Source organism: Onychomys torridus, chromosome 16 (genome assembly GCF_903995425.1).
Source record: "Onychomys torridus chromosome 16, mOncTor1.1, whole genome shotgun sequence".
NCBI lineage: Eukaryota > Metazoa > Chordata > Mammalia > Rodentia > Cricetidae > Onychomys > Onychomys torridus.
Window position 1 is genome coordinate 66,467,152 of NC_050458.1, and position 23,553 is coordinate 66,490,704.

General features: G+C 44.2%; 2 protein-coding genes across 2 annotated transcripts; both read right to left on the bottom strand.

Moving 5' to 3' along the window:
- Window positions 1-2,731: 2,731 nt before the first annotated feature.
- LOC118596816 (keratin, type II cytoskeletal 6A-like) lies at window positions 2,732-6,514 on the bottom strand. The gene is made up of 9 exons (XM_036207719.1): window positions 5,952-6,514; window positions 5,190-5,404; window positions 4,818-4,878; window positions 4,567-4,662; window positions 4,206-4,370; window positions 3,701-3,826; window positions 3,338-3,558; window positions 3,092-3,126; window positions 2,732-2,995 (listed from the first exon to the last, which is right to left on the bottom strand). The coding sequence occupies exons 1-9, from the start codon at window positions 6,453-6,455 to the stop codon at window positions 2,763-2,765; spliced, it is 1,656 nt and encodes a 551-aa protein (XP_036063612.1). The 5' UTR covers window positions 6,456-6,514; the 3' UTR covers window positions 2,732-2,762.
- A 12,291-nt stretch (window positions 6,515-18,805) lies between these two features.
- Window positions 18,806-23,064, bottom strand: Krt6a (keratin 6A). The gene is made up of 9 exons (XM_036207717.1): window positions 22,514-23,064; window positions 21,751-21,965; window positions 21,378-21,438; window positions 21,127-21,222; window positions 20,766-20,930; window positions 20,216-20,341; window positions 19,852-20,072; window positions 19,634-19,668; window positions 18,806-19,537 (listed from the first exon to the last, which is right to left on the bottom strand). The coding sequence occupies exons 1-9, from the start codon at window positions 23,015-23,017 to the stop codon at window positions 19,305-19,307; spliced, it is 1,656 nt and encodes a 551-aa protein (XP_036063610.1). The 5' UTR covers window positions 23,018-23,064; the 3' UTR covers window positions 18,806-19,304.
- Window positions 23,065-23,553: the final 489 nt, after the last annotated feature.

Genomic DNA, 23,553 nt, shown 5'->3' on the forward strand with positions numbered 1-23,553 from the left:
CTCTATTCCTCATCATAGACCTGCTTGGAAACTTGTTATATGTCATAAATCTATACAGTTATGGTTTACCAATAAAAATATATGGATTGAAAAACCAAAAACAAGGGGGTTAGAGAGATGGCTCAGCAGTTAAGAGCACTTGCTGCTCTTACAGGGGACCTGGGTTCAGTTCCTAGCACCCACATGGAAGCTCACAACTGTAAATTTCCAGGGGATTTAGTGCCCTCTTCTGGCCTCCACAGTACCAAGGTATACACATGGTACAGGAACATACATACAGGCAAAACACCTACACATATAAAAATAAACTAATGAAATCATTTTAAATACGTAATCTAGATGTTTTGACCAAAGCAAAAATATCATGCTCTCACACACGGCAGTATCCCATATAAGCACTTCACCCCCTACAAATGTCCTCTATCACTTTATATCAACTATATTAAATGTCCTAAACACTTTACATCATCTTGACACTAATTAGAGTCACCTAATGATAGCCCATATGGGAATGGCTTTACCAATTTCCCATGGGTCCAAGGCCTTGGGGTCTGCTTTTGAACTAAAGAGTGCTGAGACTTCTCCTTTCCACAGAAACCTTATTCAGTGTGCTGTTGTTTGCAACATAGCTTGCTTGAATCGAAATTAGTGCTGCACTGAATATATATGTTATGTTACATATTAGATATTACATATTAAACATTATATATTATACCAAGACACAGAATGCAGATAAAGAGGTTGGCATCTTAATAGTGTTCAGTCTTCTAACCTGTAAACATGGGCTGTGAGATTGTTGGCTGGCCTCTTAGACAGCTCCCTTGGTGTTTTATAGACTTCCAGCTGTAGATCTCTACAGAATTTTTTAGGGGCTTTGGTGTTCTTTTATATACTGATTTCTCTCTCTCTGATTTTCCTTTCTGTTGTTTTCCATACATGGCATATGTCATGAAGGGCTTAGATTACAGAAACAGGTCTTCACCTTCCTGCTTTCTGAGGAGTTCTGGGCAGAGAGGGGAGAGAAGCCAGGGTGACGAGTGTCCAGGGTCGCTTAGAGAGCAGTGAAGGTGAAACCAACAGAGAATGATAGAGAAGTCAACGCCGAGTACCAAAGCCCAAGACAATTTCTCCATCACTTTGAGGACTTGGGGATTAGGGTGATGGCTTCTACTTTAGGGGATAATAGGATAGAGGTAGCACCAAGAAGGAATGAACTCCATTGACCTTACACTGGTATTCAGGTTCCCCTTGCTTATTCATGACATTCAATCAGGATGGGAGAGACAGGAGTGAAACCACCACTCCAGGCCACTACATGGAAACCCAGGTTCTTAGAATATCCACAGGGGGTGGTTAGAGGGACTAGAAAGAGGGGGATAGTCTCCTAAAGCCTTTACATGTCCCAAAATGAGAATTTCAGGATTTGCTTCAGGGTTCGAGGCTTCCTTAATTTGACTAGCTTGAATGTCCCCAGTTGTAGGTGGGATGATTGGCATGTCTGAATACCACGCTGTGTTTATGCTGTTTCTTCAGGGCGCATTTGCAGTAATGCAGTTCCAATTCAAAAGAAAGCAACGTTAATTGACTTGTCCCTGACGGTCATGCAAGCTTCTTGCTGATGAACAGCTGTAGTTCTAAAACAAATGCCTTATTCTCTTGTCAAAAGGCTCTTGAAATGGTGGTCCAAGGATGTTTTTCTTCACCTGGATGCTTTGGCTGAATGCAGTACAGAGGGGAAGAGGTGTCAGGGATCACCTCAGGGAGACCTCACGCTTACTCCGGATAAGGGCTCTTAAAACCAAGTCTACATTAAGAGTCTGCCAGATTCTTGTTCTCACTGACAGGAAGACAATTCACATGGGAAGGAATACTCAACTCACATTTGTTAACTCTTTCTAAAGAAGGAGAGTGAAACACATGAAGGGACAGATATGTTAAAATTATCATATGATAATGAGGAAATATGGGATCTCAAAAAAGGCTATGAATTTGGAAATGGATCACCATGAGAGGATTTTGAGTAACAGTACCTAAAAGGAGGTGGAAAATAAAGAGGGAACATGGTGTAACTGTATTTTAATTTAAATGTAATAAAATTAAACGTAACCTTAAATTCGAAATATATATATATATATATGCTAAAGATATACAGAGCTTGGAATGTGAGCAGAAAAGATATCCTAAAAGGGCCTTATCTATCAAGGTTGCAGACTTTCTATATGAAACAGTTTGTGACAAAAAAATACACTCAGTGGAAGTCATTATGTTATAAACCTGCTTTATTTGGCAATTTCAAGAAAGCAAAGAGCAGAGGAGAGGTCACATGAGCACAGACTTCATACATCACAGGACTGTTGACTTAGGTTATCAAGTTACTGCCAGGGAGCTTCATGATATTGAAGTTGTTGTTTTCTAGGGCAACAGGAAACTAAACAGAAGCTCCCATTATGTTGAGTAGGACCTAGATAATGATTTCCAGAAGGAAAGGGCCAAGGACACCATTTCACAAGTATCATTGGAGACAGAGGCAGGGAGGCAGGAGCCTGGAAACCAAAATACAACTCGAAGCACCAAATGTGAGTGAATTGTGATGTGAAGTCAGAGGAAGACAATCAGAAGATGACAGACAGGAGCAACAAGGACTCAGTTCCTCTGCCCAAACCAGAGGGCAGAGGAGGGAGGCCAGCAGGTAGAGCACCTGAGCACAGGGCTCTGCAGCCAGGGGGTCTGGGGGTCAGGGACCAGCTCTGGTGGCAGGAAATTCAGTGCCTGTAGCTCTTCCTGCTGGAGGAGGTGGTGGTGTACTTGATGGTGGACGAGCTGCCACCAGAGGAGCTGAGGCCACCGCTGATGCCTCTGCCACTGCCAGAACTGAAGCCTCCTCCCAGGCCCAGGCTGCTGCTGTAGGAGTAGCTGCTGCCTCCTCCCAGGCCCAGGCTGCTGCTGGCACCACCTGCGCTGCCATAGCCGCTGGACATGGTGGACTGCACCACAGCTGCAGAGATGAAGGGTAAAAGGACATGGTGAGCCACTCTGTCCTGTGAGCCAGGCTCAAGGCAGGGGAAGGGGAGGTGGCAAGCAGAGTACTTACAGATGTTGACTGGTCCAACACCTTCACCATTCAACCTGGAAGAGGAACAAAGCAGATGAGAACTAGGGAGCCCTCACCTCAGTCCCTGTGGGAACCCTCAGTGTGGTGACGGTTCACAGAGAATTCCCTGGCACATGGGTTCCTGAATGGAGCCATTGTGGCCACAGCTAATGCTCTCTCATCTTGTGCTCAGTGCCTGGCATCATGGAGGTGTCCTCAGGGGCTGGAGGAGGGGTGCATACTCACCTGCACTCCTCTCCTTCCAGCAGCTTCCTGTAGGTGGCGATCTCCACATCAAGGGCCAGCTTGACATTCATGAGCTCCTGGTACTCCTTCAACAGCCTGGCCATGTCCTGTTTGGCCTTCTGCAGGGCATCCTCCAGCCCTTCCAGCTTGCCCTTGGCATCCTTGAGGGCCATCTCCCCACGCTGTTCAGCCTCAGCAATGGCAGCCTGCAGGGTGGCACACTAGGCAGAAAGAGTAAGAAAAACAAACTTGAAATGTGGTTCTCTTGAGAAGGTGAGCCCAAGGTCTTCGTTCCTAGTGAGCAAGAGTCTAGAGGATCAGGAATAATGGGCAGCAACCTCTGAATTTTTCTGTCTGTCCTACCTGCTTCTTGACGTGGTCGATCTCAGATCTCAGCCTCTGGATCATGCGGTTGATCTCAGCGATCTCCTGCTTGGTGTTGCGCAGGTCATCCCCATGTCTGCCAGCTGTGACCTTCAGCTCCTCATACTAAAGATAAATTGGAGAGCATTTATGTGAGTTTTGTATATGAAAGCAAATTCATCTCTGAGTGTCATGCACTATCATTGATGTTATAGCTTTTCCTCAAGAGAACCTGTAGGAGAACATGGACTACACAGTTCTCTAGGGGACAGAAAATGTTCCATGTACTCTCATGAGGACCAGTATCCTTAGTAAAGCTCAAGCAAAGAGAGCAAGGGCCCCATTTATGGCAACTTTCAATCTACCTCTGGTGTCTCTTGATCTTGGACTACAACACAAATCTATAACACAAGTGCAAGGTCATTTTAACCTCGAATGATGTCAGATACTTACAGATTCATTTTGATTCCAAGATACTCTCAATCATCCTCCATTCAATACTCACTTTTGTCTGGTACCAAGACTCAGCCTCAGCCCGGCTCCTCTGAGCAATCTCCTCATATTGGGCCTTGACCTCGGCAATGATGCTATCCAGATCCAGGCTACGGTTGTTGTCCATGGAGAGGACAACAGATGTGTCTGAGATGTGAGTTTGCATCTGAGACAGTTCCTACAGAACAGAAAGAGGCAACATCAGCTATGGATGTGTGGATTACAGACGTTCCCAACCAAGCACTCTCACTTTGCACAGGAGAAAGTAAAGGGAATGGGGGCATATTAGAAGAGGGAGAAAAACAGAGGAAGAGAGAGACACACACAGACAAACAGAGAGAGACAGAGAGAGGAGACAGAGAGAGGAGACTTACTGCATCATAGAGAGCTCTCAGGAAGTTGATCTCATCTGTCAGACTGTCTGTCTTGGCTTGCAGTTCAACCTTATTCATGTAGGCAGCATCTACATCCTGAGGAAAGAGTCAACAACATGGAACCCAGTTAAATTTTTTGCCCAGCCTATTTTCCTCCATCTCCCTGGCAACCATTCTCTGGAATGGACCAGACATGCAAAGCATTTTTCTGCATCAGCACAGAAACCACCCCTGTGACTTAGTCAGCTCACCTTCTTCAGGGTCACAAATTCATTCTCTGCTGCTGTGCGCTTGTTGATTTCATCTTCATATCTACAAGTGGAGGGTTCCACACATTGTAGTCAGTGGGTAGGTGACATCTCAGGCAGCCCTTGACCCTACCCCAACTTCTATGAATGCAATATATTCAAATCATGCCAAAGATGAATTTGTTTCATTGAATATTATTCCTTTTTTTCCCTAGCCTCCTACAACCCTCCAGGTCCTTATTCTCTTGCTCTTTGGCAATAAATTGTCATTTCATCATTATGACTGAGCTTTCTTAATTCATAGAGTCTGGGTCTAGATTTGGGCTTACATTATCATGAACTTTGGCAACCTGAATTCTTCTCTTGTTAACTCACTTGTTCTTGTAGTCCTCCACTGTATCCTGCATGCTCCTCAGCTCTGAGTCCAGGCGGCCCCTCTCCCCAATGATGCTGTCCAGCTGCCTCCTGAGGTTGCTGATGTACTGCTCAAACAATGGCTCCAGGTTCTGCCTCACAGTCTTGGTGCCCTGCTCCTGCAGCAGGGTCCACTTGGTGTCCAGGACCTTGTTCTGTTGCTCCAGGAACCGAACCTGGAGAGGCCGAGTGTGAGTGAAGTTTGAGTTGCATTCTTCAGTGGCCCCTTCACTACTGTGACTCCTGACGCAGGCTGTCTGTCTAGACCCCTTCAGTGTAGTCCCTGGCCCTGGGTCTACAGGGACAACCAGAGTGAAGCTCCCAACATCATCCCTCTAAGGAAGGCAGAGCTCTCAGGCAGGGCACAGGCAGTATAGCCAGTGCTCACTGTGGTGTGGTTTAATTTATTGTGGCTGAGGTGGCTCCCAAACTGCCCTATAGAGACTTCTTCCTCCGTACAATCCTGTTTTGTGAGTTTTCAGCTCATCTCAACACACTGGAATCAGATACCATTATGGGGAAACCTCTGGAGGAGAGCAACTCTGACCCTGATTGCCAGCTGCCAGCCTAACTAAAGAGGAGCACCAAGCCAGGACAGAGTCAACTAGAAACAATGGCCATGTTTGAGCAAAGACTAAAGTATCTTCCCTCTGAGACCTCTGCCTTTGGCATTCACTCGAGTCTACTCCTGTGTAGGCTGCTCTAGCAAGAACCACATCTCACCTTGTCGATGAAGGAGGCAAACTTGTTGTTGAGGGTCTTGATCTGTTCACGCTCCTCAGTCCTCACCCTCTGGATGGTGGGGTCGATTTGCAAGTTCAGAGGAGTGAGGAGGCTCTGGTTGATGGTGACTTCTTGGATGCCTCCAGGGGGGCACACGGGGAATCCAGTGCCCCCAAAGCCACCTCCAAAGCCAGCTCCACCACCAAATCCAAAGCCACTGCCGACTGCTCCAAAGCCGAAGCCTCCTCCCATTCGGCTACCATAGCCTCCCCCAATGCCACAGCTGCCCCCTCCGATGGAGATCCTCTTGGAGCTCCCCACACCATAGAGACTCCTGCTGCCAAAGCCAGCTCCTCCACACATGGCCCCAGAGCCACCACTGCCTCGGGAGCGGCACACAGACACACTGCTGAAGCCAGAGCGGTTGAGCCCTGGGACTCTGGCTGAGTTGGCACTGAAGCCTCGGTGGCTGGTTTGACTCCTGATGGTGGTTTTGGTAGACATGGTTCCTAGAGATGAGAAGTCTGTGAAGTGGAGAGACTGCAGGGCACAGCTGAGCAGATGAGCGTGATAGGCTCTGGGCAGCTGCTTATATATGGTATGGATGGGCTGGGCTTGGTCCTGAAGGTGAGCTTGCAGAGTGGGAAGGGCAGGGCTTTACACACAGTGAGCTCACACCTAGATTATTCAATGTGTTATGAAATACTGAAGTTGCAGTTTTGGCTTCCTTTTGTCAGGAAAAATGCTTCTGCCTCCAGTTTTGACTTGATCCATACAGTAAATCAGCTGGTTATTCACTGTATCTCACTTAGTCACTGACTCAAAGGTTCTGCAGGTCCTGAGAGCCCTCTGCTCCCTGCCTGCCTCTCTCTCCCATGATCATCTTGGAGACCAACTGTTGTCTTATGCCAACAGAGAGGCTGTCACTGACCTTCAGTGATTAGGAATGTGAACTGTGACCTGTTTTCCTTTAGATTCCATCTCAAACAGATAGAGAAGTCAACCACATGATGTCCCACACCCCTGTCACCTGTTTGACACCAAACAGCTCACAGCCAACCTTAGTTTTTCATGTTTCCATTCAGTTCACTCACCAACCCTATAATATTTGAAAGCAGATCTCAAAAATAAGATTTCTTCTGTAAGTAATTCATTTTATATCTAAAGATAGGCTGTTTTGTATATATGTAGAAAATGACCATATGTCTTAAGTATATATATTTACATTAAAACTTATTCAAGGGACTGTGAAGTTGGCTTACTGTTGAAAAGCATTAGTTGCTCTTGCTAAGGACCCAACTTTAGTTCCCAACATCCACATGGTCAGTCACAACCATCTGTAACTCCAGTTCCTGGGAAACCCATGTCTTACATCTGAGGGCATCAGACACATGCATGTTCCACATATTTACATCCACAAAACTAGTTTTATACATAAAAGAGTTAAATATAATAACAGAAAGTATTGATTTTCCAATACTCTTGAAGTATCATTTTTCAATATTTTGATAGTTCAAATTTGTAAATACATTTAACTCATATTTTTTGTAGGTCATAGATCTTAAATAGTTTAACAGAATTTATCATTATCCCATAATCTTTTTTCTCCTAGTGTCTTATAAAAACAAAAAAGTGTACTAGTGTTTTGCCTGTACGCTAGTGTGGACCGCTTGTGGACCTGGTTCCCCTGGAGGCCTGAAGAGTGAGTCAGTGTCCCTAGAAGTAGAGTTACCAGAAGGTTGTGAGCTATGAGCCACTTGGACCCAAGGCCTGCCCAAGATCAGACAGTGCTCTTCCCTGCTGAGCCACCTCCCCAGCCCTCTCCTAATAACCAGTTTGTTACAGAATGCAGAGGAATGTCCTGCTTAGTGTTCCAGCTGCTGCCTTCTACTGGATTGTTGCTGGTGTTGGCTTCAACAAGCCTCAGTGTCTACCTCGTCTGCTGCAAACTGATTTTATTTAAATCATGAATCTCAGTGAGATGTAGTCAAGCCTTTCAGGGATGGGGACGCCTGCCTTCAGTATCTCTTGTATTTTTCATGATTGTTCTTAACTATCCTGGGTTTTTTTTTCTGTTTCCATTTGAAGCTGAATGTTTTCTGTCAAAACCTGTGAAGAACTGGGTTAGAATATTGATGGAATTGAATTGACTTTATAGGTCACTGTTGTTAGGATAGCAATTTTTACTTTATAAATTCTACCAATCCATGAGCATGGGAGCTCTTCCCAAATTCCTGTTATCTTCTTCATATTTTAAACTTCTTATCATACAACTTTGCAGTGGGATAATGCTCTGGTAGACCCAAGAGATTTGTCACTTGGATTGGTTTAATAAAACACTGATTGGCCAGTAGCCAGGGAAGAAGTATTGGCGGGGTGACCAGACTAGAATTCTGAGAAGAGGGAGGACAGAGTCAAGAGTCACCAGCCAGATGCAGAGAAAGCAAGAAGAGAATGCCACACTGAGAAAAGATACCAAGCCACGTGGCCAAACATAGGTAAGAAATATGTGTTAATTATGTGTAAGTGCTAGTTAGTAATAAGCCTTAGATATTGGACAAGCACATATAAGAAATTGTAACATGAATCTTAAAAGGTCTTATTAATAAAACAAACCTGGAGCCAGGTATTGTGGTGAGCACTGAAAAATCAGAGAGACAGAACAGGCTACAGCTAACCTCACCTTGCCAACTTCTCAGCCGATCCTGTTTCCTCAAACTAGAAGCCTCTGAGTTCTTATCTGAAATGAATCTCAGCTGAACTGCTGCTGAAAATCTGAAAGCTTAATCAGGCTCTAGTTCCTGGTCCTCACACCTTATACACCTTTCTGCTTCCTGCCATCACTTCCTGGGGTTAAAAGTATGTGTCACCATTCCTGGCTGTTTCCAGTGTGGCTTTGAACTCACAGAAATCCAGATGGATCTCTGCCTCCAGAATGCTAGGATTAAAGGCATGAGTGCCACCATTTTCTGGCCTCTATATCTAGTGACTGTTCTGTTTCCTGCCCCCAGATCACATTGTAAGGTTGTACAATATATTGGGCAACACAATATCACCACAAGTAATATCAAAGTCAATTATTTAAGAAGCAGCTGCCAGGTATTTGGGAATAGGCAAGCAGGAGAGAAACTTCTGCTTACATTTGGTGCCCAGACATTTGTCAAGAATCTCCACATAAAACATGAGAGAGCTTAAAAAAGAACAAACAGAACTGGCTCTAAAACGGAGCAGCTTCCTAGTTCATGTCTCTCATTTCAGGCTGCAGTGGGCCTCAGCTAAACATGGTGGACTCCTGCAGTCTCTCACAGGCTGCTGTAGAAACAGGCTTCTACCAGCAACTGCACAGCCATGGGATTAAGGACATAGCTGCATGCTACTTGATTCTGCTTCCCAAAATTGGGGTAATTCACATGGCTCCCACCAGTGCCTCTGCCACGAAATATACTCCCAGGAGGCCAAGGAACGAGGTGGAACTAGCTGCTTTTCCTTGCCATGCCTGCTTAGTAGATTAAATGCTCAGGTGGTCAGTAAAAGATAGAGATATGCAGTAAAGTCAGATGCAGACAAAAAAGAAAAAAAGCAAAAACATCTAAAGGGTTTACATTGTGTTTAAAGATATACATAGGCTTGGGAGAATAAAGAGAAGGTATAGATAGTCATAAAAAAGAAGTATATAGTTTTAAAATAATAAAGTAAAGTCCTTAAAAAGGGAGTAGAGTAATGTAAAGAAGGCTTCATAAAGATGGAATATACACAGAGAGTCTGGGTACTGCATGTTATTGTGCTGTCTTTGAATTATTTGACTGCTGCGGAAGGAGCAACAGCTGCTGAGGGACATTTGATTATAAATGCTGTTGGATTAATCCAACCTATATATTTTGAAAATGCCTTGAATTCAAAATTTAAGTAAAAATATGTTACTTTGAAGAAGAGGTTATGCTTCTATTTCCAGAGGAAATGAAAGGTTGTGAGTTTATTCTGTGTTACGAAAAATCAGATTTGATTAAGGAAAACCCCTGAAAAATCTCCAATGGGAACAGATGATCAAGGTGGCCCAGATGATCCAGTGTTTCAGAGCACCTCTGTTGCAGTTTCCTCTGAGTTCTGCATCCAGAACAGCTTCAAGGCTGCTGGCTGAGATGATCCAGCACCACAGACACTTCCAGTCCAGGACTTGACCATAATCCTAAATTTTCTCTGGTTTCCCCCAAAATTACCAATGCCACCAATAACAGGAAACTGTCTAGAGAACTATACTCACATTCCCAAAAATAGATTATGAATGCTTGTCTTTGTTTAGTGGGTTGGTTATGAATTATTATTGGTTATAAACAATCTCTTCTTAAAGAAGAAAGGAGGATAAGATATAGAAATGATAGAATAAAAGTGTGGATGATTGACTCTACTTTAGTTAAAAAGCAACTATTGATCTTAAATATTTTACATTGGTATGGGTTTTGGTTTATTGAGACCAATTTAAGGTCAATTTTGTTAAAATATATGTTTATTTCTTCCTGTGAGTTAATTTTCTGTATGCTGTGAATATGTGTTGCTCTTATTGTTTGAGAAATAAAACTGTCTGGCCAATGGTGAGGCAGAATAAGGTTAGGTGGTACATTCACACTGAAGACAGAGAGGAAGAAGGGTGGAGTCAGGAGTGATGCCAGCAGCTGCCCAAGGAGCAAGAAGATGCCAGCAGACCAGTAACACTGCGACCACATGGCAACAGATTAATAGAAATTGGTTAATTTAAGATGAAAGGTCTAGTTAGCAAGAAGCCTGAGCCATAGGCCCTACAGTTTGTAGTTAATACAATCCACTGTGTGTTTACTTGGGACTGAGAGGCTGCAAAGCCGGGCAGGACACAGGAAAAATCCCGACTACATCTTCTACTCTTGTTTAGGGTATTATGTTTATGCAGCTCACTTAAAAATGTAATATGGGGTTAAGAAATATGGATTAATAGTCATCTATAATAGCAAAGTTATAGTCATGTTCGGTATGTTTTCAAAATCATACAGAGATATATTTCAGATAGACAATCTTCAGACACTTCAAAGACCTACAGAATATAGCATTTAAAATGTTTTAAAAAACTTAGACTTTTCTCAACAGTGAAACACATCTGCCCCTAGCAGCACCAATTACTTCAAAGTGGATGACTGGCATAGAAGAAATTCCATCTGGAGTTCGTTTTCTTTATGGCTAAAGCTAGCCATGTGGGCAAAGAAAGTGCCCTTGCCTCAACGGCTGGCAATTTGCTGTACAAATTGGACAAGCAGGGCACAAAAGTAAGTGACTGCAGAACTTTGCCAAGACAAGGTGGGACAGTCCTTCAAAGATCTTGCTTCACAAATAAGTCTCTCAGCTATGCTAGACCTGTAGGCTGAAGATGGATGCCCCAGTGTTGCAGAGGAACTTTGGGTGACTGTCCAGGAAGCCTAAGGTCCCTGTCATTAGGTAACATTTTACTCTTCTGGGGTCTTTGATGTACTTGAAGACTAGATAGTTATAGTTATAGTTTTCCTTAGTTATGATAAAAGATAAATTAGATATAAAACCTTAGGCTCACAAAGATAAGGTTGATAATTAAATATTTTTTCTAACTTTGTCAAGTGCAAATGGATTGGATATTGTTACACTAGATAATAAGTATTTTCTCTAACTTTGTCAAATGCAAATGGATTGGATATTGTTAGTATAATTCTTACTTAATAACTGTTTTTGTTTTACTATATTAAGGTTAAAAACTTCCTTTTTAATTAAAAAAAAGGAGAAATTCAGAGGGAAAATACTCTTGTACATGATAAAGATTTGTCATTGGAATTAGTTTAATAAAATGTTGATTGGCCAGTAGCCAAGCAGGGAGTATAGGGGGGAGCAACCAGACTATAAGAATTCTAGAAAGAGGAAAGTTGGAGTCGGGAGTCACCAGCCACACACAGAGGAAGCAAGATAAGAATGCCACACTGAGAAGAGGTACCAAGCCATGTGGCTAAACATAGATTAAGAAGTATGGGTTAATTTAAGTGTAAGAGCTGGTTAGTAATAAGCCTGAGCTACTGGCTGAGCATTTGTAAGTAATATTAATCCTCTGGATGATTATTTAGATGGATAGAACCATTGGTTTACACAACTTCTTATCTTTCACTTGCTGGGTTAGAGTTTCATGTATTTCATGTTACATGAGGCTACTTTGAAATGTGTTGTTTCCCTTGTTTCTTTCTCAGGGAGTCTGTCATTTGTATGTAGGAAGGACACTTATTTGTGAGTTCACTTTGTATCCAATTACTTGCTAAAGTGTTTATCAGATGTAGGAGTTTCCAGGTGGACTTTTAGGGTCACTCATATATACTGTCATATCATCTGCAAATGAAGATACTTTAACTTCTTCCTTTCCAATTTGTATCCTCCTACCTCCTTCAGTTGTCTAATTTCTCTAGCTAAGTTGTCAAGTACTACGTTTAGTAGATCTGGAGAGAGTGGACAACCTTGTCTTGTTTTTGTATTTGTGGAAATGCTTTGATTTTTTCTTGATCATGATGGATGATCTTTTTGATGTGGTTTTCAATTCAATTTACAAGTACTTTATGAGAATTTTTACATCTATCTTCCTAAGGGAAATTAGTCTGTAATTCTCTTTTTGTTTGATTTTTCTGTGGTTTGGGTATCAGGGTAACTGTGGCCTCATAAATTAATTGGGCAAGGTTTCTTCTGTTTCTATCTCATAGAATAATTTGAGGAGTATGGTTGAAAGTTGAAAGTCTGGTAGAATACTGCTCCAAACCTCATCAGGGCCTGGTTTTTGTTTTGGTTGGGAGACCTTTTTTCTTTTCTTTACTTCTCCTTCTCCTTCTCTCTTCTTCTTCTTCTTCTTCTTCTTCTTCTTCTTCTTCTTCTTCTTCTTCTTCTTCTTCTCCTCCTCCTCCTCCTCCTCCTCCTCCTCCTCCTTCTTCTTCTTCTTCTTCTGGTATTTTTGAGACAGGATTTCTCTGTGTAGTTTTGGATCCTGTCCTGGAACTCACTCTACAGGCTAGGCTGGCCTTGAACTCACATAGATCCGCCTGACTCTACCTCCCTTGTGCTGGGATTAAAGGCATGAGCCACCACTTCCTGGCAAGGTTGGAAGACTTTCAATGACTACTTCTACTTTACTGGGTTTATAGGTCTGTTTAAATGGCTTATGAGGTCTTAATTAAACTTTTAGAAGTGTTATGTCTTGAGAAAATTATCAATTTCTTTGAAATTTTCCAAATTGGTGGAGTACAGCTTTTTAAAATATGTCCTTAGATTCTCTGGATTTCCTCAGTGTCTGTTGTCTGCCTTATCATGGATAATTTGGTTAGTTTGGATATTCACTCACTGACTTCTAGTTAGTTTGCATAAGGGTTTGTCAATTGTATTCATTTTCTCAAAGAACCAACTCTTTATGTCAATGATTCTTTGCATTGTGTGTTTGTTTGTGTTTTATTGATTTCAGCCCTCAGTTGATTATTTCCCATCATTTGGTGTGTGATTTCTTCTTTTTGTCCAAGAGCTTTCAAGTGTGCTCTTACAATCTCTCCAATTTTTTTTTATTTTTATGTATACACTTAGTGCTATGAACTTGCCTCTTAGAACTGCCTTCATTGTGTCCCATAAGTTTGGGTATGTTGTGTATTCAGTTTCATTCAATACTAGAAATCTTTAATTTCTTTTTTAAATTCATTTTAAATTTAGTAGTGAATATTTCAGTGATAGTGAGTTTGTAGTAAGCTTTTTATTGTTGGTATCCAGCTTTAGCCCATGGTGGCCAGATATGATGCTGGGGGTTATTTCAATTTTCTTGAATCTGTTGAGACTTACTTTGTATGCCTGAGTATATGGTCAGTTTTGGAGAAAGTTCTGTGAGGTACTGAGAAACAGGTATTTTTTGTGTGTTTGGGTGAACTGTTCTGTAAATAGGTTGGTCCATTTGGTTTATAATGTCTGTTAGCTCCAGCATGTCTCTATTTAGTTTTTTTGTGTGTGTCTTTTGGCCAGAGTCAGGTCATAAAATCTCCCACTATCACTGTGTGATTTCAGCTGTAGTATTGTTTCTTTTACAAACTTGGGTTCCCTTGAGTTTGGTACATAGATGTTAAGAAATTCTACGACCTTGACAGACACTATTTCATTAAGATTGAAGTTTTAATAATGAGGAAAGAAAAAGGGCAGATGAATCTCACAAAGTGAGAAAGGACGTGTAGTGGAAGCGTCGTTCTCCTGGCCCCACCTTATCCAGTTAATGTAGTTAATGCTGTTTTGCCTCTTGCTGGGTCAGAGGCCAGCACAGCAAAGCTAAAAAGACAGATCCATCACTTGGGAAAGAAAACTGCCTTTGAAGCCACTAGGTGGCTACTTCTGTGTCCACCATTCTTTGCCAAGCATCTTGATCTTGGTTCAAGATCAACAGGCAAATAATTCACTGGGGCTGATTTTGGAATGAGTACACAAGGTCCTATGATGGTCACCCTTGCCCCACAGGAGACCTCTAACTCAGCCAGGTGCTCACATAGAATGCTTGGCTATTTATCAAGAGATTATGAGAATCTGGGCAGGGCAGTGGTGGCACATGCCCTTAATCCCAGTACTCAGGAGGCAGAGGCAGGTGGATCTTTATGAGGTTAAGGCCAGCCTGTTCTGTAAGTGAGTTCCAGGACAACCAGGACTGCCCAGAGAAACCCTGTCTTAGTAAAACAAAACAAAAGAAAGAGAATTTGGAATGTTTCCAGATGGAGTCATAGATGTTCCTAGCAGGCCACTTGAGAATATCAATCCTCAGACTGAGGAATTAGGGTATTTTACCATTCTTCTTTAAGGGTCTTGACAACTCTGTCTTGTCCAGATAGGCAGAACTATGGCAATTCTGCAGGTTCTGTGATGTCCTAACTTGCTTTAACCCCAATCATCTACAATATTTTAGAGGCTCTTCCAAATGGTAACAGAAGGCTCAGACTGTCCCTTTGCTAATGTCAGTAGCTAGCCATGTGCCCAGAGGTGAGTCACAGGCACCTCTCTGCCCACCAAGGAGATTTGTTCACCACTGAAGCCATGCAAACTTCCCCTCACTCAGAATCTGACTGGTTACCTATTCTAGTTATGACTCAGGCTTCATACAGGGTCCTGAGTGTGAGCTCATCAGATGGTCTTGTCCTCTAGCTAGGCATCCCTTTAATGCTTTTTAAAAGTGAAAATTGAAGTGCACATAGTCTAGAATTCTCCTTTTTCAAGGGTGCAAAGAGTTACTAAGTGACAAACTTGCATCTAATCACAGGATGTTTCTATTATTTCCAAAAGAAGCCCTGAACTGGTTAGAAGTTTCTCCCAAATGCCCCCGCTTCCCATCCCTGTACACTACTCAATTTCCATCCTGTCTATGAACTGCTCTAACCTGGACATTCACAGTGGTGGAATAAAATACAGCGATTCTTGGGGAAAGAAGAGTTGCCGTTTCCTTCTGGTGGATTTTTCCTTTGGTGAGTCTGCAGTGCCCTTCCTTATCTCTTCTGATAGAGGTTTGGTTTGAAGTCTATTTTGTAATATATTAAAATGGCTACATCAGCCTGTTTCTTGTGTCTATTTGCCTGGAATATCTTTTTCTATCTCTGTACCCTGAGGTACAAGATTATTGTTCTTGATGTTAAAGTGTGTTTCTTGGATGCAGCAGGATGGAGCTTGTTTTCACATCCCTTCTGTGTGTTCATTGGGGAATTGATGCTGAGAGGTATCAGTGAGCAGTGATTTTTTCTCAGAGCTGAGGACTGAACCCAGGGCTTTGTTGACTTTCTTGTCGGCAGTCATCTTACTAGGGTGGGATGCAATCTCTCTGTAATATTTATTTTTAATGAAATGCATGCATGCGGCTGGTCTGTGAGTGTGAGCGCAGTGCAGTTGGGGCTCACTGTGTGTGCTGGGACCTGAACTTCTGTTATGCGAGAGCAGTGTGCGTTTTTAGCCACTGGGGCATCCCTCTAAGCCCTGGTTTTTAAAATCAACTACTCTGCATCTTGTATCAATATCAATACTATTTGTTCTTTAAAACGCGTTACTCATTTTGAGGGTGTGCTGACTTACTGAGTTGAACATGTTTGATTCTTTTCTTTTCCTCATGTGTTCATGTTTCCTCTCATGAGATTATTTTCTGAGCTCTTGTGTTTGTGGTTGCCTTATTTCTCTTGTGTGAAATTCCTTTAAGTGTGCTCATGGATGTTGGCTTAAGGGTTATGAACTGTTTTAGGCTGTGTTTATCTCAGAATGCCTTATTTTCTCCATTCATCTGGAAAAGCTAACTTTTCAGGATATAGTAACTAGGTTTGGCAGTTATTTACTTTCAGGGTTTTCTCTATAACATTCTAGTCATGCACAGTGGTACACAGCTAATGAGTCTGACAAATGGGAAGTAGAGGCAGGAGGATCAGGATCCTGTTCAAGGACATGACGTTACATCAAAAATTCCAGGTCAGCCTGGCATATATTGAGAACCTAGTTCAAAAACCATATATATGCATGTATAAAATGTGAGTATATACCCATATGAAATGCAAATCATATGTACATGTGTGTATATATGGTGTGGGTGGATACATACAATTACATGCTTTCCTGACTTTCAGAGTTTTAATAAAAATATGATGTATTCTAATAAGTTTGCTTCTGTGAGTTAGTGATTTTCCTCTTGAATCTTTTAATATTGTTTCTTTCTTATATAGTTGTGGCAGTTTTTAACTAGAATGCAACTTGGAAACACTCTCTTCTAGGCAACTTTATTTGTGATTCTAAGTGTCTCTTGTATTGGATATCAATATTTTCTCCTCTATCTGGGGCATGTTCCACTACACTTTCATTGCATCATTGTTTATGTCTTCAGTTTTTATCTCAGCTCTCTCCTCCACTCCAGAGATGCTTAAGTTTGTTCTGTTGAGTGTGTCCACACATTCCTGAGCAGTGTGGCCATGCTCACTCACTTTTGTCTGGTTTGCTATCTGCATGGAATCTCTATCGACCATGGCTGCTGCTGATATTCTTATGCACTGTGCTGGCTTTGGGCTTTGTGTTAATCATCAGGTGACAGGTTTGTTTTCTCACAGTGGGAAAGAAGCCACTGACTACCACACCCTTCAAAGCAGGGCTCCCCAATGTTTGCATTTCTCAGTGGGTCCTTGACTAAGTCTCCTCCTCTGAACAAGTGCCTCTCATTGCTGTGGATATCACTCTATGTAAATAAAGTTCTGATTGGCCAGTGGCCAGGCAGGAAGTATAGGCGGGACAAGAGAGAAGAGAATGCTGGGAAGGAAAAGGCTGGTGAGAGACACCGCCAGCCGCCGCCATGAAAAGCAACATGTAAAGACACTGGTAAGCCACAAGCCATGTGGCAAAGTATAGACTAACAAAAATGGGTTAATTTAAGAGAGAAGAAGTAGATAACAAGCAGCCTGCCACGGCCATACAGTTTCTAAACAATGTAAGTCTCTGTGTGCTTTCTTGGTTGGGTCTGAGCGACTGTGGGCCTGGTGGGTAAGAGAGATTTGTCCTGACTGAGCAAGGCAGGAAAACTTTAACTACATCTCATTGTCTCCTCTTGGGTGGGAGGGTGATTGGATGTCCTTTGCTTTCAGGTCCTGACAATAGCTGATCTGCAAACAATAGCTGCCATCTTAAGACAAAGCCTAGCTTCAGCACTCTGAGAAGTGGGGATGGTGTCTTTGTTAAGGTTTCTATTGCTGCAAAGAAGCAACATGACCAAAAAGCAAGCTGGGGAGGAACGTTTATTCAGCGTACATTTCCACATTGCTGTTCATGAGTGGAGGAAGTCAGGACAGGAACTCACACAGGGCAGGATCCTGGAGGCAAGAACTGATGCAGAGGCCATGGAGGGGTGATGCTTACTGGCTTGCTTCATATGGCTTGCTCAGCCTGGTTTCTTATAGAACCTAGGACCATAGGCTCAAGGATGGCACCACCCACCATGGCATGACTCTCCCCCATCAATCACTAATTGAGAAAATGCCTTACCGCTGGATCTCATGGGGCCATTTCCTCAACTGAGGCTCCTTCCTCTCTGACGACTCTAGCTTGTGTCAAGTTGACACACAAAACTAGCCAGTACAAGTGGCAAATGGATCTCTTCTTCAGAGCTGGCCTGACATGCAGAGGAGTGACTGTCACACTGGGTCCCCTGATGGGATCAGACTTGTGAGAACCATGGGCTTGCCCTGTGGTTAAATCTGCCAGTCAGTTTTTCCATAGCTACCTGGCTTCCCCTGTGCTTGTGAGTTTGGCTCCTCCTGCCCAGGGAGCCAAGGCTGGAGCCCTGCACTGTTTTTTACTTTTCTTTGGAGTAGTCTTCCTGTTGTCCACACTTACCAGGATCCTGTCCTCTCTTATGCGAGTCCCCATGCCCGTCCTCTTTGTGTTCCCTTGAGGATAAAGACTGTCCCTTTTGCCCTGACTTTTCTCACTGAGAAGCCACACGGAGGACGTTTCAAAGCTCCCGTCATACCCCTCATTTGGAAGCATATGTATTAGAGACTCTATTTGTTTATAGCGTTACAGGTATCCTGAGTATTGATTTATCCCTGTATGAAATTTGGTGTTTTGTGATTTCTAGAAATTGGAGAGTTTAATCTAAACAATACATTCCTACATAGAGGTCTTTACAGCGATCATTTTGGGTGAGGTAACCCAAACTCAGAAAGACAAATGCAACATGTCCCTTCTCCAATGTGGAAAACAAGCAGAAAAGATAACATCAAAGGGCCTTTTCTAACAAGGTTGGAGACTGTCTGGATAAAACAATTTGCTACAAAAGATACACTTGGCAGAAGTCATTCTGTTATAAACCTGCTTTATTCAGCAATATCAAGAAAGCAAAGAGCAGAGGAAAGGTCACATGAGCACAGACTTCATACATCACAGGACTGTTGCCTTAGGTTATCAAGTTACTGCCAGGGAGCTTCATGACGTTGAAGTTGGGCTTTCCTCAGGCCACTTGAGACTTAAGGAAAGCTCCGGTTTTGTTGAGTAGGACCCAGACAATGGTTTCCAGAATGAATGAAAGGAATAAGGACACCATTTCACAAGCAGCCTCAGAGACAGAGGCAGGGAGGCAGGAGCCTGGAAACCTAAATACAACTCGAAGCACCAAATGTGAGTGAATTGTGATGTGAAGTCAGAGGAAGACAATCAGAAGATGACAGACAGGAGCAACAAGGACTCAGTTCCTCTGCCCAAACCAGAGGGCAGAGGTGGGAGGCCAGCAGGGAGAGCACCTGAGCACAGGGCTCTGCAGCCAGGGGGTCTGGGGGTCAGGGACCAGCTCTGGTGGCAGGAAATTCAGTGCCTGTAGCTCTTCCTGCTGGAGGAGGTGGTGGTGTACTTGATGGTGGACGAGCTGCCACCAGAGGAGCTGAGGCCACCGCTGATGCCTCTGCCACTGCCAGAACTGAAGCCTCCTCCCAGGCCCAGGCTGCTGCTGTAGGAGTAGCTGCTGCCTCCTCCCAGGCCCAGGCTGCTGCTGGCACCACCTGCGCTGCCATAGCCGCTGGACATGGTGGACTGCACCACAGCTGCAGAGATGAAGGGTAAAAGGACATGGTGAGCCACTCTGTCCTGTGAGCCAGGCTCAAGGCAGGGGAAGGGGAGGTGGTAAGCAGAGTACTTACAGATGTTGACTGGTCCAACACCTTCACCATTCAGCCTGGAAGAGGAACAGAGCAGGTGAGAACTAGGGAGCCCTCACCTCAGTCCCTGTGGGAACCCTCAGTGTGGTGACGGTTCACAGAGAATTCCCTGGCACATGGGTTCCTGAATGGAGCCATTGTGCTCAGTGCCTGGCATCATGGAGGTGTCCTCAGGGGCTGGAGGAGGGGTGCATACTCACCTGCACTCCTCTCCTTCCAGCAGCTTCCTGTAGGTGGCGATCTCCACATCAAGGGCCAGCTTGACATTCATGAGCTCCTGGTACTCCTTCAACAGCCTGGCCATGTCCTGTTTGGCCTTCTGCAGGGCATCCTCCAGCCCTTCCAGCTTGCCCCTGGCATCCTTGAGGGCCATCTCCCCACGCTGTTCAGCCTCAGCAATGGCAGCCTGCAGGTTGGCACACTAGGCAGAAAGAGTAAGAAAAACAAACTTGAAATGTGGTTCTCTTGAGAAGGTGAGCCCAAGGTCTTCGTTCCTAGTGAGCCAGAATCTAGAGGACCAGGAATAATGGGCAGCAACTTCTTGAATTTTTCTGTCTGTCCTACCTGCTTCTTGACGTGGTCGATCTCAGATCTCAGCCTCTGGATCATGCGGTTGATCTCAGCGATCTCCTGCTTGGTGTTGCGCAGGTCATCCCCGTGTCTGCCCGCTGTGACCTGTAGCTCCTCATACTGAAGATCAATTGGAGAAAGAGCATATATGTGAGTTTCGCATGAGAAAGCAAATTCACCTTTAATGAACTATCATTGGTGTCATGATTTTCCCTTAAGAAAAGGTGTAGGAAAACATGGGCGACATAGTTCTCTTGGGGACTGAAAATATTCTGTTCTGTGTAATCTCAGGAGGACCAGTATTTTGAGTACAGCTCAAGCAAAGAGAGCAAGGGCCCCATTCATGGCAACTTTCCATCTATCTCTGGGTTCTCTTGATCCTTGGACTACAACACAACTCTGCAACACCAAGTGCAAGGTCCATTTGCCATTACAATGCCTCAGTTTCTTCATACCAGATCTCTAACTTCCAATGACATCAACGGCTTATGGAATTCATTGTAGGTCCCAATTATTCTTCATAAGCTTCCAACTCAGTACTCACTTTTGTCTGGTACCAAGACTCAGCCTCAGCCCGGCTCCTCTGAGCAATCTCCTCATATTGGGCCTTGACCTCGGCAATGATGCTATCCAGATCCAGGCTACGGTTGTTGTCCATGGAGAGGACAACAGATGTGTCTGAGATGTGAGTTTGCATCTGAGACAGTTCCTACAGAACAGAAAGAGGCAACATCAGCTATGGATGTGTGGATTACAGACGTTCCCAACCAAGCACTCTCACTTTGCACAGGAGAAAGTAAAGGGAATGGGGGCATATTAGAAGAGGGAGAAAAACAGAGGAAGAGAGAGACACACACAGACAAACAGAGAGAGACAGAGAGAGGAGACAGAGAGAGGAGACTTACTGCATCATAGAGAGCTCTCAGGAAGTTGATCTCATCTGTCAGACTGTCTGTCTTGGCTTGCAGTTCAACCTTATTCATGTAGGCAGCATCTACATCCTGAGGAAAGAGTCAACAACATGGAATCCAGTTAAATTTTTTGCCCAGCCTATTTTCCTCCATCTCCCTGGCAACCATTCTCTGGAATGGACCAGACATGCAAAGCATTTTTCTGCATCAGCACAGAAACCACCCCTGTGACTTAGTCAGCTCACCTTCTTTAGGGTCACAAATTCATTCTCTGCTGCTGTGCGCTTGTTGATTTCATCTTCATATCTACAAGTGGAGGGTTCCACACATTGTAGTCAGGGGGTAGGTGACATCTCAGGCAGCCCTTGACCCTACCCCAACTTCTATGAATGCAATATATTCAAATCATGCCAAAGATGAATTTGTTGTCATTGAATATTATTCCTTTTTTCCCTTAGCTTCCTACAACCCTCCAGGTCCTTATTCTCTTGCTCTTTGGCAATAAATTGTCATTTCATCATTATGACTGAGCTTTCTTAATTCATAGAGTCTGGGTCTAGATTTGGGCTTACATTATCATGAACTTTGGCAACCTGAATTCTTCTCTTGTTAACTCACTTGTTCTTGTAGTCCTCCACTGTATCCTGCATGCTCCTCAACTCTGAGTCCAGGCGGCCCCTCTCCCCAATGATGCTGTCCAGCTGCCTCCTGAGGTTGCTGATGTACTGCTCAAACAATGGCTCCAGGTTCTGCCTCACAGTCTTGGTGCCCTGCTCCTGCAGCAGGGTCCACTTGGTGTCCAGGACCTTGTTCTGTTGCTCCAGGAACCGAACCTGGAGAGGCCGAGTGTGAGTGAAGTTTGAGTTGCATTCTTCAGTGACCCCTTCACTACTGTGACTCCTGACTCAGGCTGTCTGTCTAGACCCCTTCAGTGTAGTCCCTGGCCCTGGGTCTACAGGGACAACCAGAGTGAAGCTGCCAACATCATCCCTCTAAGGAAGGCAGAGCTCTCAGGCAGGGCACAGGCAGTATAGCAGGTGCTCACTGTGGTGTGGTTTAATTTATTGTGGCTGAGGTGGCTCCCAAACTGCCCTATAGAGACTTCTTCCTCAGTACAAAACTCCAATTTGTGAGTCTTCAGCTCATATCAGCCCACCTGAATCAGACAACCTTATGGGGCAACCTCTGGAGGAGAGCAACTCTGACCCTGATTGTATCTGCCAGCCTAACTAAAGAGGAGTCCAAAGCCAGGACAGAGTCAACTAGAAACAATGGCCATGTTTGAGCAAAGACTCAAGTATCTTCCCTCTGAGACCTCTGCCTCTGGCATTCACTCAAGTCTACTCCTGTGTAGGCTGCTCTAGAAAGAACCACATCTCACCTTGTCGATGAAGGAGGCAAACTTGTTGTTGAGGGTCTTGATCTGCTCACGCTCCTCAGTCCTCACCCTCTGGATGGTGGGGTCAATTTGCAGGTTCAGAGGAGTGAGGAGGCTCTGGTTGATGGTGACTTCTTGGATGCCTCCAGGGGGGCACACGGGGAATCCAGCGCCCCCAAAGCCACCTCCAAAGCCAGCTCCACCACCAAATCCAAAGCCACTGCCGACTGCTCCAAAGCCGAAGCCTCCTCCCATTCGGCTACCATAGCCTCCCCCAATGCCACAGCTTCCCCCTCCGATGGAGATCCTCTTGGAGCTCCCCACACCATAGAGACTCCTGCTGCCAAAGCCAGCTCCTCCACACATGGCCCCAGAGCCACCACTGCCTCGGGAGCGGCACACAGACACACTGCTGAAACCAGAGCGGTTGAGCCCTGGGACTCTGGCTGAGTTGGCACTGAAGCCTCGGTGGCTGGTTTGACTCCTGATGGTGGTTTTGGTAGACATGGTTCCTAGAGATGAGAAGTCTGTGAAGTGGAGAGACTGCAGGGCACAGCTGAGCAGATGAGCGTGATAGGCTCTGGGCAGCTGCTTATATATGGTATGGATGGGCTGGGCTTGGTCCTGAAGGTGAGCTTGCAGAGTGGGAAGGGCAGGGCTTTACAAATAATGAGATCACCCCCAAGTTCTAGTAAGGTATGATACATGAAGATTGCTTTTGGCTTCCTTTAGTCATGGAGCAAATTCTCCTGCCTTCCAGCCTTGACTTGATCTGAACACAATGAGCCTGGACGTAAATTCTCTGAAGTCATGAGTTAGTCATCATCTCAAACAAAAGAGACAAGGAGCTGATCTGTGATAATTGTCCCTTCATTCTGCTTATTTAGACACTCCCTGTGTGTCCCCTCACCACACAGGTTTTCCTTTCCTTCCTCACCTCCCTCCTCAGCTCAGGCAGACTCTCCCTGAAGTCGTAAAGGCCTTTACCCAATATCCCAATCTAGAAATTGCCAGCTACTTGGAACTAATTCTTCTGTAGCTCC

Coding starts and splice junctions, on each gene's coding strand:
- LOC118596816 (XM_036207719.1), bottom strand. CDS start 6,455: ATGTCTACCAAAACCACCATCAGGAGTCAAACCAGCCACCGAGGCTTC. Junction 4,663..4,817: donor AATTTGTGACCCTGAAGAAG/GTGAGCTGACTA, acceptor CTCTTTCCTCAG/GATGTAGATGCTGCCTACAT. Junction 4,371..4,566: donor TGAGAGCTCTCTATGATGCA/GTAAGTCTCCTC, acceptor TCTGTTCTGTAG/GAACTGTCTCAGATGCAAAC.
- Krt6a (XM_036207717.1), bottom strand. CDS start 23,017: ATGTCTACCAAAACCACCATCAGGAGTCAAACCAGCCACCGAGGCTTC. Junction 20,073..20,215: donor TCGACCACGTCAAGAAGCAG/GTAGGACAGACA, acceptor CTTTCTGCCTAG/TGTGCCAACCTGCAGGCTGC. Junction 19,669..19,851: donor CTGGAAGGAGAGGAGTGCAG/GTGAGTATGCAC, acceptor TTCCTCTTCCAG/GCTGAATGGTGAAGGTGTTG.